We start from the raw sequence: 15058 nt of genomic DNA, 5'->3' as shown, positions 1-15058 counted from the left end.
GGGGGGGATGGGCATGGAGGGGGGCACTTGTGGGGATGAGCACTGGGTGTTATGTGGAAACTAATTTGACAATAAACTATTAAAATAAATAAATAAATAAATAAAACACTCACATCAGGAGGAAAAAAAAAAAGAAATATTGCGGGGGATGCAATTTTTGGCTGGCGAAAAGCCTAGTTACCAAATCAGCAGCTGGAAGGTGCCGCTGCTTTATCCCCAGCTTACCGGGCTGAGCCAGATTTTCCCGGAGCGCTCAGAAGCTAGAGTCTCTCTCTACAAACCTTTCTCTCTCCACCAGCCCCACACGGGGCAAAGCAGACGCTGCAGCACACAGACGTGAGAAGCAACATCTTCCAAGGACGGGTTCTGAGTTACTTCCCAGCAGCAAGCTGGGCACGTTGGGAGCCCGTGAACTGCCCTGGGCCCTGGGCAGCCCGTAGGGGCACCGAGGCGGCGAGCACCGGCTCTGGGGGGGCCCTGTCATGCCAGGCTGGGGAGAAGGAGGAGGAAGATTGGCCGGGGGAACAAGGAGGGTGGGCTTATGCTGAAGGTGTGTCTCCACTGATGCTTTTCCAGATTTCTTACCCTTCATGGCCCAAGCACAGGCAGAGAAGGGGCCAGAACTCTGGAGAGATAACGGAAGTTTTGAGAAGGAAGCGAGGCTCTGTTTGCCCCTCTTCAGACAATTTCATAAACACAGGAGGGCACATACCCCTTAAGAGTCAAAACAAGGGGCGCCTGGGGGCTCAGTCGGTTAAGCGTCCGACTTCGGCTCAGGTCACGATCTCACGGTTCGAGGGTTTGAGCCCCGCATCGGACTCTGAGCTGACAGCTCGGAGCCTGGAGCTGCTTCGGATTCTGTCTCCCTCTCTCTCCCTCTCTCTGTACCTCCCCCCCCTCACACACACAGTGTGCTCACACGTTCACCACTCTCTCTCTCACTCTCTCTCAAAAACAGATATTTGTTTTAAAAAAGAGTCAAAACAAAACCAGCAAAAACCCACACGCCGTCTGCCTCACTCACAGATTGTTTTCCATGACATCAAGCCATGTCTTTGCTCTTTTCACTCTGCATATGACCTAATTACGTCTATTTCATATAATTGTGTGGTTTATTTGGTACATGTTTTATTTGGCAGATCTGAATAAATTCTGGCTATAATCAATGCTTTTAAAGTCTCCTGTTCTGGGTTACCAGCCTCAGGAGGAAATGAGCCGTGGTACGCTCAGCGGCTACCTCGTCCCAAGCCAGTACGCGCTCCACATCCTGCACCTCATTCGCAGGAGGAACCGCAGAGGCATCTTTTATTCTTACCAGGACTGAAAGGAGAAGGCAGCAGTAGAGCATGTGACTAAATGCACAGATTTTGGGGTGAGATACATCTGGGTTCAAGTCCTGACTCTGCAACTTACTTAGCTGTGTGATGTTGGAGAAGGTGCTTAACCTTTCTGAGCTTTGATTTTCTTATCTGTAGAATAAGAATAAGAAAAAGCTATGCATGGGAGTTTTCCAAGACTACATATGGTGACGTGTGCCAAGCGCTACAGCCTTGATCCACAGCAGCCCTCAACATACAGTGACTCTTACGAAAGGGCGTGGCTTCCCTGTATTTTATCAAAATGGTATAAGAAATCTCAGGGTGCGGGGCACTTGGGGGGCTCAGTCAGTTAAGCGTCTGACTCTTTGTTTTGGCTCAGGTCATGATCTCGTGGTTCGTGAGTTTCGAGCCCTGCATCGGGCTCTGTGCTGTCAGTTTGGAACCTACTTGGGAGCCTCTCTCTCTCCCTCTCTCTCTGGCCCTCCTCTGCTTGTACTCTCTCTCAGAATAAATAAATAAACTTAAAAAAAAAAAAAAAGAAATCTCAGGGTGTGTTGTCTTCTTTTTGGGAAATCTGGGTCTTATATTACTCACAATTGAACTCGCAGGACCACAGTCAGTAATCCAAACATGAGGCCAGCTAGTAAACCGAGGTCCAGCCCCAGAATGATGGACGCTATGCACGTAAACACCCAGATAACCTAGGACAAAACGGAAATGGAAAGAACCTTGTTAATCTGTCAGGTACTGTCAGGGGAGACACTACCTGTAAAAACAAGACCAACTGTCCCATTTCAATGTGTTTTCTTTTTTTTTTTTTTTTAAATGTTTTTTTATTTATTTCTAGGAGAGAGAGAGAGAGACAGCATGAGCAGGTGAGGGTCAGAGAGAGAGGGAGTCACAGACTGAAACAGGCTCCAGGCTCTGAGCTGGCAGTCAGCACAGAGCCCGACGCGGGGCTCGAACCCACGAACCGCGAGATCATGACCTAAGCGAAAGTCGGATGCTTAACCGACTAAGCCACCCAGGCGCCCCTCAATGTGTTTTCTTTTTTAACTTAATGTTTGAATAGGGGATATATTAAAATGTTTCAAAATGGAAGTAATATTAAAAGGGTGTACGGTGAGAAAACTTGCTTCCAACCCTCTCCCCTCTTCACCCACCCAACACCCTCACTTGTGTTCACATTTCCATAGGTGTCTGTCTGCATGTACATGTGCGCACTTTTCACCAGTATTTTTTGCAAATACAAATATGATAGCATAGCATTATTTTCCCACCTTTAAGTTTTTAATTTTTAAAAAAATGCTTATTTACTTATTTTGAGAGAGAGAGAGAGAGAGAGAGAGAGAGAGTGAGCACAAGCAGGCTCAGCGCTGTCAGTGCAGAGCCCAGTGTGGGGCTCTATCCCACAAACAGTGAGATCATGACCTGAGCCAAAAGCAAGAGTTGGAGGCTTAGGGTGAGAGTTGTGGCTCAGTCAGTTAAGCGTCTGCCTGTAGCTGAGGTCATGATCTCACAGTCTGTGGGTTCGAGCCCCGCGTCGGGCTCTGTGCTGACAGCTCAGAGCCTGGAGCTGCTTTGGATTCTGTGTCTCCTTCTCTCTCTGCCCCTCCCCCGCTCATGATCTGTGTGTGTGTGTCTCTCTCTCAAAAATAAACATTATAAAAAAGAAAAAAGAAAAAAAGAAAAGAATTGGAGGCTCAACCACCCGAGCCACCCAGGCTCCCAGTTAGCTTCTGGTTTTCACGGTTCTTCAGAACAGTTGTGTAGGTTACTTTGGTCAGAATTAAACTCAGCAAGGGTTTTATATTCTGGTTTTGCTTTCTTTGTTCTGAGTTTTGTTTGTCCTTCTATATTACAGAGGGCTTTTTTTTTTTTTTTTTTTGATGTGTTTATTTGGTCTGGTGTTTGTTTGTATGGGATTCTTCCTAGACGGAGATACGTCTTCCCGGCACCACAGAACCTTCGCAAAGCTTGGTTCACCCGGCAGCCTTCACAGATTTGGCTTCTCCAGCCGCTACTCATCTCCACCCTGGGGTCCCACAGCGCAGGTGAGAGTCAGGAGAGAAGGGGACCTGATGATGCGGCAGGGAGTGCGTGAGAACCAAACATCTCAGGCAACGATGGGCGGCCGGTGACTTACGGCATCGATCTTATTCTGTGTCCACAGACGAGGAACATCACACACCTGCATAAACATCCCTTTCAGGTTGGCAATTACAACAGCTGCCAAGACCGACTGCGGGGAGAGACGGGGAAGGCTGTTAGTCGGGGGCCGGGTTCTCCAGGGGCCGAGTCCGCGGGGCGGGCGGTGAGGGGGGAGTACGCCATCAGGGCGCGGGGACGCAGGCTCGTACCTTCTGCAGGGGCTCCAGCAACTTCCCCAGGGCAACGATGGCGACCATCACAATCCCAGCCGAGATGATGCCGGCCACCTGAAAGACACCCCCCCCCGCCCCCGTCAGGCGGGTTCGCCGCCCCCTCTGCCCCCCAGCTTGCTGGGTGTGTGCAGGAGAGCCCGGTCGTGGGTGCGCCGGGCACCGCCCTGCGTCCCCCTGCGGCTCAGCGCTGTGGACAGAAACGAGAGTTATTGCCTAGAATCTGCACAACCGGGGGGAAAGCGGGGAACACAGGCGCGGTGGCCACGGCGGGGAAGTTAAGGAAAGCGCGGGCCCGGGCCTGCTGCGGGGAAGCCGGCCGGGCCCGGGTTCCCCACCGTTTCGGGGTCGCCCGGGGAACACGGACCTGCCCCTCCCCCAGCCGCAAGCCGGGAAGTCGCTGCGCGTCGCTGGAGCCGTGGCCGTGGCCGTGACCGCGGCCCCGGGACGCCTGGGCTCCCCTCGCCCACCCACGCGGAGCAGCCAACGCCCCCCTCCCACCCCTGCTCCCGGGCAGTCCCCCAGCCTGTCATGAGCCACCTGCCGCGTGAGCTGCGAAGGGAGACGGAGATGCGGGGCCAGAGAACACAGCCAGGCGCCCAGCTCCCGCCAAGGCGAGTGGCAGCTACCCGCCGATAAGCCGCCGCGTACGGGGACCCAGACAAATTCGGGTTGCTATATTAAAATCTAGGGATCCATTACATGTACTTACTCTATCGGGCTGGTTTGTGGGAAAGGCTGCAGATCTTATATCTAAGAACAAATTCAATCGCTAGAAAAGTAATTATTGTTACAAGTGAGGAGGTAATCGGAGCTGAGAGTAGTTTGTAATCAGAATCACTTTTTAGTGAGTCAGAAAGAACAGGTTGTGACGTTCAGCTCTTCTACGATCTGAGGACACGCTGCAGGCAGTTAGCCATCACTAACCCTCACCATTCCATCCTTCATTCAGAAAATACCTGCTGGGTGTTTCTTGTGCGTCAGGCACAATGTATGTATCACAGACACTACGATGCCTTTCCTATCATGAGGAGCTAATGACGGAAACAACTGCCGTTTATAGCAGTTTACAAACTTGGTTGTTGGTTTTTTTTTTTTTTTTTGAAAGTCCTCACAACATCCCTATATGAAGTGGATACAATGAATCCTCCCATTTTATAGATGCTGAAAACTGAGGCCCCAACATCAGAGAACACGTGAGAAGCCACACCACAAGGGAAGAGCTGCCAGTGTGTGTGTTCTTGGGTTCCTGGACTGTAGTCCAGCAACATAGACTTTTCTCCCCAAACTTAGTGTGCATTCCAGTAATTAAATATTAAGCCACGTCTGTGCTCGCCTCGTTCTTCACTACTGACATCCTGGCATCGTTCGTCCCTAAATAGAATACCTGCCAGTGTGTGGTGGTGGGTATCAGCTTACCAGAACACCATTATCCCCTAGCCGTCTGCCAAGGGATCGCTTTACGCGGGCATTCTTCCTGGGGCGGCCAGCCCGCGCCTCCCCTCCGGCTGGACGGCAACAGCAGGAGAGTGGACCTCACCGCCCGGGCACCTGCCCGCACCGGCGTGTGTCCACGGGAGCCTGTCAGCGCCCTGGCTCAGGTGAAGGCCGCAGGGACCCGAGTGCTGACAGCTGCCTGAACACGGGTGGGGGGGGGGGCAGCTCTGGAGTCTCCTCCCGCCTCTTGCCCTGGAACGCAGGGCGCAGCTCTGCCTCCTGGCACGGGCTGCACCGTCTTACCCCCTCTCCCTCAGAGCCAGAAGTGGTTGCAGCCCCAAGCGCCCCGAAAAAGGAAATTCGATTACCAAAAGCAAAATTCTAGGCCTGGGTGGCTCAGTCAGCTCAGGTCATGACCTTGTGGCTTGTGAGTTTGCGCTGCACCTCGAACTCGCTACTGTCAGCTCAGAGCTGAGCTCAGTTTGGCTCGGGTCGTGACCCTGCGGCTCAGGAGTTCGAGGCCCACCTCCGGCTCACTACTGTCAGCACAAAGCCTACTTCAGATCCTCTGCCCACTGCTTTTGCCCATCCCCCACATACGCTCCCTCAAATATAAATAAACATTAAAAAAAAATTCTGAAAATGAAAATTAAATTTTTATTGGAGCCAAGAAACTGGTAGAGGCCCATTCTTCCAACCCCGACCCAGAAACCCGTTATGAATGGAAAAGGAGCATCATGTGCGGCTGGGGGACGATTAAAGCCCCCCCTGAGCCACCGCAGGGAGTCACTAGTTTTCTCAGTCATTCTCTTTTGTGCTTACGGGTGTCTCTGCCTTCATAAAAGCCTGTTTCAAGACCGCGTGGGTTATAGTCCTGACTTTGGATTTGTTTTGCTTTATAGCCTCAATGCATTTAACCCTCAAATAGTGGCTCTGTGTGGGGAGGGGAAGGCCCCCCGGGCACGACAGAAACACCACTCCTGAGCCCCCGTCCGCTTGTTTGGGCCTGTCTGACCCCACGTCCTGCTAGAAAGGACATGGTTCTTTTGGTTTGAGAATGGTTCCTGTGCTTTCTGGCCTGTCGAAGGCAGGGTTGTTCAGAGATGAACTGGGATGTGGCATTTTGGGGTCATGTTCAGAGCCTCCGGAACACAAACTGCACTCCAGAAGAGATGCCGAAATGTGACGACAGTGCCCCTGGCCAACAAAGGCCCAGAGACCTCTGGAGGGAGTTCCCGATCCTTGTGAAGGAAATGTAAGTAGACGCTCCTGACTTTCCTGAAAACGCAGTACCCCCTAAGCTGTGACGTGCTTTCACCAGGCCTTCTTTATCCCCGGATAACAAATTGATACAAATCAGCGCTTGTCGTGACCGGTCCCTTGTCAGTTGTTTTCCGTCCCTGCAAGAGCAGGCAAGGGTAGCTCTCGGCCAGCTGAGTGGGGACGCGGGGAGACTAATTGGAGAATATGTGCATTACGGACCCACAAACGTGAGGAGGGTTCCGGTGAGGAGCTGGATGGAGTAGCCGGGCGAGCCCGGGGGATCGGCTGCGGAGGCCCACGCCCATGCGCTCCCGGCCGGGCCCGTCGCCCTGCTGGGTGGTGCTGCGAGCCCGGCTGGGCACCAGCTCCCAGGCTCACCCCTGCAGAGGACGCGCGCCACCACGCTGCTGTCCCATACCTGGGTCTTTCCGCCCGTGCTCTCCTGGACGGCAGTGCGGGACAGGGCCGTGGTGGCCACAAAGCAGGAGAAGAGTCCGGAGAAGATGTTGCTGATCCCGAAGGCGATGAATTCCTAAGGCAGAGACGGGGTGGCTGTGACGTCGCACATGGGACCCGCAAGCCCCTCGCCAGGCGCGTAAGGAAGGGTAGGCGGGAGAGCGACCTCCCCGGCCCTCCCTTGCGGTAGCCCCAACTTCACCTCTAGCACTAGGGGCACGTGGGGGTCTTGAAAGGCATTCAGGACTCGGGGGTCCACGGAGTCTCAGAGACCCCACCGCTCTCCATCATTGGTGAGGTTAGTAAGGAATAGTCACTGGTTACAATGCTGACTCCCCTTCCTGGGAGGTGGTGTATCTGTAAAGCATGGCTCTGTTCTCACAGAAAGCCCTTTCTTCAGCGGCTGTCTGTCTGCGGGGACGTGTGTGTGGCTAGGATGGCTCTTGCTGGGCCTGACCGCTCATCATTGTGCCGCCGTGACTGCTATGCTGTGTCTTCAAAAACAAACCACGCTTACAGATTTGGGAGCAGTCTAAAATCAGCTCCTTTCGCAATGAATGTAGCATAGACCTACGGAAGTGGTCCCGTCTGGGGGCGCCTGGGGGGCTCCGTCGGTTGAGTGTCCGACTTCAGCTCAGGTCATGATCTCACAGTTCATGGGTTCGAGCCCCGTGTTGGGCTCTGTGCGGACAGCTCAGGGCCTGGAGCTGCTTCAGATTCTGTGTCTCCCCGTCTCTCTGCCCCTCCCCTGCTCACGCTCTGTCTCTGTCTCTCAATAATAAATAAAAACATTGACATTTTTTAAAAAATAAAAACGGTTCTGCGTGTATCAGCTGCAGTGGGCCGCCTGAATTTAAAGTGGCCCCCACTCTCATCGATCGTGTTTGTTGCATTGTTTTGCATGTCATAGCTGCCATTAAATAAAATATATCAGGAGACCCTGGACTGGATGAAGAATTCTTATGCTGACTTAACGCATTAGCTTTGAATGTTATTTATGACCTGACTAAATGAACTCTTAAAATTCGGGTTACTTCAACTTCGTAAAAAGGGAAGAGATACAACATGCCTATTTCAAATCAATTTCAAATTAGCATGCTCCAGGGGGAAACCCTAGGTCACTAGGGGTAGCGAGAGGAGCCAACCTCTTCTTTGGCAGACAACGGAATCTACCCCACTTACGCTTTTTGCTTGTCTTCAGCCCTACAAACGTGGTTCTGCCCACGGGGTGCCGTACCTGGTTCCCATCGATGGTGTAATCATACTTGATGGCGTATACTTTTCCTACAGACACTGCAATAGCATAGGCCACGACGGCGATGGAAAATGAGGCAGTCAGCATCTCCGAAAACAAGCTCACAGGGGGAAGTACAGGAGGCAAAAACCTAGCGAGGTTTTAAGTGAAAGCTGCAGTGAAGATTGGACCACGATGCTCTGTTCCGACCTCGCCACGCGCTCTATCCGCCCCACCCCAAGTCAGACGGGAAAGTGCTTGATCCTGAGGGCAACAGCATGAGACAAGCATGTGGTAGCATTGCTTTTACAGTTTTTAATTAGAAATCGGTGCCATCTCACTGGCTGACTTCTTTGTCTCCTCTTTGAGAGCTTACAAACGCTGCATTATCCAGACCTCTGACATGAATAAACCTGTCATTATGGATTCTATAATATCATACTATCCCATGCCATGCCATTTCACACATTAGTGTTTCTCCTTACATAGTTTTATCTTAAAGATCTTTGAATTTAAAAGATTATCTGGCTATAAAATGAGATTTGTCCTGTATGAGGAGATGTCAAGTCTATTAAAGACACAAACAATATAAAATGATAAAAGAGCTGAGTAGAAAACCATATCTTGGGGTGCTCAGGTGCTTCAATCAGTTAAGTGTCCGATTCTTGATTTCAGCTCAGGCCATGACCAGGGTCATGGGATTGAGCCCCATATAGATAGGGCTCTGCGCTGAGCATGGAGCCTGCTCAAGATTCTCTCTCTCTCTCTCTCTCTCTCTCTCTCTCTCATTCTCTTTCTCTTCCTTAAAAAAAATTAAAGGAGTGCCCGGGTGGCTCAGTCAGTTGAGTGTCCAACTTTGGCTCAGGACATGATTTCACAGTTCGTGGGTTCAAGCCCCACACCAGGCTCTGTGCTGACAGCTCAGAGCCTGGAGCTGCTTGATACTCTGTGCCTCCCTCTCTCTCTGCCCCTCCCCCCTTCTTGCTCTATCTCTCTCAAAAATATTTTTAAATTAAATTTTAAAAATTTTACTTTAAGATTAAATTTAAAATTTAAAACATTAAAAAATCCAGATCTTAAGAGCTATGATATTTAAAATCTTCTTGAGTTCAGAAGATTAAATTTATTTAGTCATCAGAGTGTTTCATCATCACAATAACTAATCGCTTCTCGGCCTTTTGGCTAAGATCAAGTGTAGCATCATCACAATGACTAAGACTTCTCAGTGACTGTGAGGGTGGATACTACCGTTTGACAAACCAGAGCTATTCTACAAACCATGTAAAGAAATAAACCTAGAGGTGCCTGGCTAGCTCAGTCCATAGAGGATGCAACTCTTAATCTCAAGGTCATGAGTTCAAGCCATACGTTGGGCATAAAAGCCTATTCAAAAGGAAGGAAGGGGTGCACCTGGGTTAAGCCTCCGACTTTGGCTCAGGTTGTGATCTTGTGGTTTTTGAGTTCAAGCCCCACGCTCTGTGCCAGCAGCTCAGAGCCTGGAGCCTATTTCAGATTCCGTGTCTCCCTCTCTCTCTGCCCCTCCCCTGCTCATGTTCTGTCTCTGTCTCAAAAATAAATAAACACTAAAAATTAAATTTAAAAAAAGGAAGGAAGAAGGAAACAAAGAAACAAAGAAAGAAAAAAGAAAGCTACAAGTTTATAATTATACAGTTGTCCCCAAATATGAGTATTAGGAGAATGATTTCCGTGTAGCTATATCTCAATAACTATCCATAGAGTATATATCCAGAAGTCCCTAAGCCAAAAAACTTCAAAACAAAAAAACCCACTAAAACAATCTCCCTCACCTACCTCACTTACACCTGAGTTTCCTTTGAAAACATTTTTTAAGGTTATTTTTGAGACAGAAACAGACAGAGTATGAGCGAGGGAGCAGCATAGAGAGGGAGACACAATCAGAAGCAGGCTCAAGGCTCTGAGCCGTCAGCACAGAGCCCAACGTGGGGCTCGAACCCACGAGCCGTGAGATCATTACCTGAGCCAAAGTCAGATACTTAACTGACGGAGCCACCCAGGTGTCCCCTGAGTTCCCTTTAATAGGAAACTACAGGCCCCCCTCTAATTAGAGGGAAGCGCTAAAGAAGAAATGAGATTGTTATAGAAAACCATGGAAATTTAGAGCTAGCTAATATCCTAATATTACCGAAATTAATATCCTAATCTAATATCCTAGAAATTGTTGAATCTACCTCTCTCCTTTTGTTGTTAAGGGACCTGAGGCTCAGAAAAGTGAAGTGACTCGCTCGAGGTCATTCAGTAGGAGGCTCAGGCATCAAGGTTCATTTCCTATGTAACAAGATCTGTCTGGTTCTCTACCCCTGTAGTCTTTTTCTCCCTGCAGGTGAGGTTACTTGCAGACTCCTTGCCCCCACATCCCATGCTGACCCACATGTAGGCTTGGGAACGGATATCATACGTAGGAGGATGGGGCGTCAGACACCCCGATCCAGCCCTGGCGTGAGCCGGCATCACACCTCCACGTGCCTGGACATGAGCTTGGACCTCCCTTTTTAAAGCCAGTCTTCTGACTCCTGAGACTCAACCAGCCCTCCTTCGGGTAATTAGGTCTGTTATCCCTAAACCTTCAGTCCTGCAAAGAGTTCTGTTTTGATCTCAGCCTGAGCCCACCGCCTGCCTGGCTCCCTACTTCTCCAATTCCAGATCCTTCTACCAGGTCCTTGATTCCCCAAGGTCACAACGTGCAGAGGCTTGAAATCCAAGAACCTGAAAGCTGGCCCCATCACTCTGTAAGTAACTCTCTGACTTTGAGCATATTATTTAAACTTACCAAGTTCCAGTTTCTTTAGATGTCATATGGGGCCTAATACCCTTCTCATAGGGTTACTGGAACGAGTAAAGGCTGTATGGCACGTGTAAGTACTTAGTACCGACACACAAGACACCTGGGCTCACTGCCCTGACAGAGGGGCTCACAGTCCCTGGGGCCGGCTAGGTCAGCCTGGCCGACCAGCCACACCAGGCGGTCTCTCAGAGGAGTCGCCATGACTCAACCCAAGGGCCAAGGAGGCTAGAGATCCACTTCAGGAGAACAGTGATCAGGAAAGCTCTGGACAGGGCCAGAAAGAAGGACTGGGGGCGGCAAAAATGAGTTCTTCAAACCTACTCGTGGAACGTGGATTTGTGGCACAGGGCATTTGCTGTGGACAGCCTGTCAGTATTAACTCTTAGGAAGCCGGACAAAAAGGATCCATGAAATATGGCTTATGTAGTTGTTTATAACCATCCAATGGGATGAAAATGCCCTAAGGCCACAAATAGCCATATTACATCTTTTATCATGAAATTCCTCCCAGCATCAGGATTCGTTATCAAAATATTGATCATAAGAATCACTTGATGAAGCACCTTTGGAAAGTAATTTCAAAAAAATTGGGTGGTGGGAAGCACCTGTGTGGCTCAGTCAGTTAAGCGTTCAACTCTTGATTTCAGCTCAGGTCATGATCTCATGGTTTGTGGGTTTGAGTCCCACACTGAGCTCTGCACTTACAGCACAGAGGCTGCTTCGGATCCTCTGTCCCCTCTTTCTCTGCCCCTCCCCACTCATTCTCTCTCTCTCTCTTTTTCTCTCTCTCCTCTCTCTCAAAATAAATAATAAGAAAAGGAAGCTGGTCTATGGCCATACCACCCTGAACGCGCCGGATCTCATCTGATCTTGGAAGCTAAGCAGGGTCGGGCCTGGTTAGTACTTGGATGGGAGAAGGGGAAACTAGTTCTCTTTGCCTATCTAACAGTAAGACTGGTCATAATGGCTAGAAGTTGGTGTTTCCGGATCTAATAAATCTTTGGGCCTCTTTTTTAAGGCTGTATGATAAAATTACAGCACAGTGTACCTGGCCCATTCGGTACATCTTCTGAGAGATCTCAGCAGAGCAGAATAAGCTTGAGTTAGGAACTCAGCAGGTGTCATTGCCCTTCTTTATAGGAGCCCCCCCGCTCTCTGTCATCTATCTAGACGGTGACGGAAGTGGACAAAGGAACTCAGCTCTTTACTCTTCTAGTTCACCGAATTACCAACCATATAAAAAACGTCCCTTTCAAGATAATAAATTGTATTCATGGGAACAAGTGGCATAATTATTATTTAGGATTGATTAAACTAAATGGTAGAGAATTGAAGCCAGATGTCCCTTAATCCTTAAGCAGATTGTTCTTGGAGGAATAGCCGTTACTAACCCTTATTCTATTTATATCATATTATAATTCCACATGTGAGTTCAAATCAGGAGTCTGGTGGTAACCATACATGTCCTGTCATATTTTAAGAAAATAGAGAAAAGGACAGAGTGCATGGGAGCTGTTTTTAAACAAATGGCTTAAATTTTATCGACACACACACCGTTTGACAGTTTGCATGACTGGATGTTCCTTTAAGATCACACACAAAGAAGACTATTGAGGGAGCACCAATGAAATGAAGCTTATAATAAAAGGTTTCCTTTAAATAGAAAATTCTGACTTAATATATTAGTATTGCCTAAGAGGAAGTCCACACTCACCCCCTTGGGATGGATTTAACAATGCCAGCATTGTAACTTTTTTCCAGGTTGGCTCCATATGAAATGGCTGTAGCAATTATTGTCTGAAAACAAAACAAAAAGGCTTAAAAAAAATCCATGTTCTAACAACTCCTTTTTTATTATTTTTGGTCTCCCCTTTGGGAAGTCTGCCCTGTTGATTTCTTTTTTTTTTTTTTTTTTAATCCAAGTACAATTAACAGATGGTGTTATATTAGTTTCAGGTGTACAGCATAATGGTTCAACTTTTCTATACATTATTTTGTGGTATTCAAGGTAAGAGTGCTCTTGGGCGCCTGGGGGGCTCAGTTGGTTGAGCATCAGAGTTCAGCTCAGGTCATGATCTCACAGTCCATGAGTTCAAGCCCCATGTCTGGTTCTGTGCTGACGGCTCAGAGCCTGGAGCTGCTTTGGATTCTGTCTCCCTCTCTCTCTACACCTCCCCTGCATACACTCTCTCTCTTTCTCTCTCTCTCTCAAAAATAAACATTGAAAAAAAAGATAAGAGCGCTCTAAATCCCCTTCATCTATTTCACCCATCCCCCCACCCACCTCCCTTCTGGCAACCACCAGTTTGTTCTCAGTATTTAAGATTCCAGGGTTTTTTGGGGGTTTTTTGGGGTTTTTTTTGTCTTTTTCTTTGTTCACTTGTTTTGTTCCTTTTTTTAATTTTATTTATTTATTTTTTTTAATTTCTGAGAGAGAGAGAGAGAGACAGCGTGAGCAGGGGAGGGTCAGAGAGAGAGGGAGTCACAGACTCTGAAACAGGCTCCAGGCTCTGAGCTGAGCTGTCAGCACAGAGCCCGACGCGGGGCTCAAACCCACGAACCGCGAGATCATGACCTGAGCTGAAGTCGGACGCCCAACCGACTGAGCCACCCAGGTGCCCCTTGTTTTGTCTCTTAAATTCCACACAGTATCTGTCTTTCTTTGATGGACTTATTTCACTTAGCATTATACTCTCTAGCTCCATCTATGTTGTTGCAAAAGGCGAGATTTCATTCTTTTTTATGGCTCAGTAATGTCCCATTGTGATACATACATATATTACCATATATATATTACAATAACATATATATATCACAACTTCTTTCTTGTCAAACCAATTAATGCCAAATTTTCTAACTACATGTTTTACTTACCACAATTACTTCTATAGGAATAGGGACTGGAATTTTGTGCTTAAATCGATCATTTACTTCCTTAACTGCCATACAGATGATAATGGTGAGCAATCCAGCAATGAAATCAGCAAGATTGGTGTTGCCAATATTTTGAAAAATCTCAATCAGAGTCTGTAAAAAGAAAAGAATAATTTTATATTCTTCCCATGTGAAAAATCATATCATCATCAAAAACACTTAAGAATTTCACATAAAATCATAAAAATGTATTGGCTAACACAGGGACCATTAAAAACATCCAGTCTTTGCCATATATATATATATATATATACCACCAAGTTATTAGTGACAGTTAATTGGAGTCATAAAACCATGGGTGATATCTACCGTTTTATTTTTGTTTATCTGCATTTTTTTTACAATAAAATGAGTTATTTTAAAAGAAAAATATCTTATGTTGAATTTTGCTTGCAGAAAAGTTTTAATGTTCATTTACTTATTTTGAGAAAGAGAGAGAGAGAGAGAATCCCAAGCAGTCTCCATGCTCAGCAGGGAGCCTGACACAGGGCTCGATCTCACAAACCGTGAGATCATGACCTGAGCTGAAACCAAGAGTCGGACACTTAACTGAGGGAGCCACCCAGGTGCTCCACTTGCAGAAAAGTTTTCAAAGTTTATATCTTAAAGTGGTTTTACAGGGGCTATTAAGTGACCTAATTTCACAATGTTGATGTGGTATTATAGAGACTAAAAACTGATAAACCCAAAAGTCCCAATTAGCCAGTATTTTAGGTAAAACTCTTCCCAACCCTGAATTATATGGGTGGTAATAAAAATACCTAAATACTTCATATGTAGATACACAGGGACTGATCCATTCTTCATGGCAAAGAAAAGCTATAGAATTGATGTATAGTTCAAGTATAATTTTTTTTGGAAATTAATTTGGTACTTAGTTCAAACTTGAACTGAAATGACTTAAATAAAAACAACTCTTTCCAAGTGGACAGACAAGCCAACTCAGGGGAAAAAAAAAAAAAACCTAGTTAACTAGTTTTGTTTTGTAAATAGGAGGTTTCTGGGAATCTAGGAAGATTAACGAAGGAGAATCCCGAGGCAGAACACTAATACCTTTGTTCCAGCAGCTTCGGTTTTGTGGAAGGAATGACTTAGGAAGGTATTCTTTAATTCTTTGAGACAAAATATCTCAGTGAAGGTTACTTTTTTTGAATGAGTCCTTTTATAGATATATTTTATATGAAAATAAAGGAATGGACCATCTGATCAT

At 47.4% G+C, this 15058-nt stretch overlaps 1 protein-coding gene across 6 annotated transcripts in view; it reads right to left on the bottom strand.

Annotated features, from left to right (window-relative positions):
* The window catches only part of SLC26A4 (solute carrier family 26 member 4), a 50141-nt gene that overhangs the window by 16251 nt on the left and 18832 nt on the right, over nucleotides 1–15058 (bottom strand). For all 6 annotated transcript variants that reach the window (XM_039247249.1, XM_039247252.1, XM_039247250.1 and 3 more), the window contains 7 exons: nucleotides 13789–13941; nucleotides 12629–12711; nucleotides 8094–8241; nucleotides 6819–6932; nucleotides 3680–3757; nucleotides 3466–3561; nucleotides 1914–2020 (listed from right to left, as the gene is read on the bottom strand). In XM_039247249.1, the coding sequence (XP_039103180.1) occupies nucleotides 1914–2020; nucleotides 3466–3561; nucleotides 3680–3757; nucleotides 6819–6932; nucleotides 8094–8241; nucleotides 12629–12711; nucleotides 13789–13941 (779 nt within the window). The remainder of the gene's footprint in view (nucleotides 1–1913; nucleotides 2021–3465; nucleotides 3562–3679; nucleotides 3758–6818; nucleotides 6933–8093; nucleotides 8242–12628; nucleotides 12712–13788; nucleotides 13942–15058) is intronic.

The sequence above is a fragment of the Hyaena hyaena genome, unplaced genomic scaffold (assembly GCF_003009895.1).
Source record: "Hyaena hyaena isolate Hyena2069 unplaced genomic scaffold, ASM300989v1 scaffold_294, whole genome shotgun sequence".
NCBI lineage: Eukaryota > Metazoa > Chordata > Mammalia > Carnivora > Hyaenidae > Hyaena > Hyaena hyaena.
This window is presented reverse-complemented; position numbering and strand designations above follow the sequence as displayed.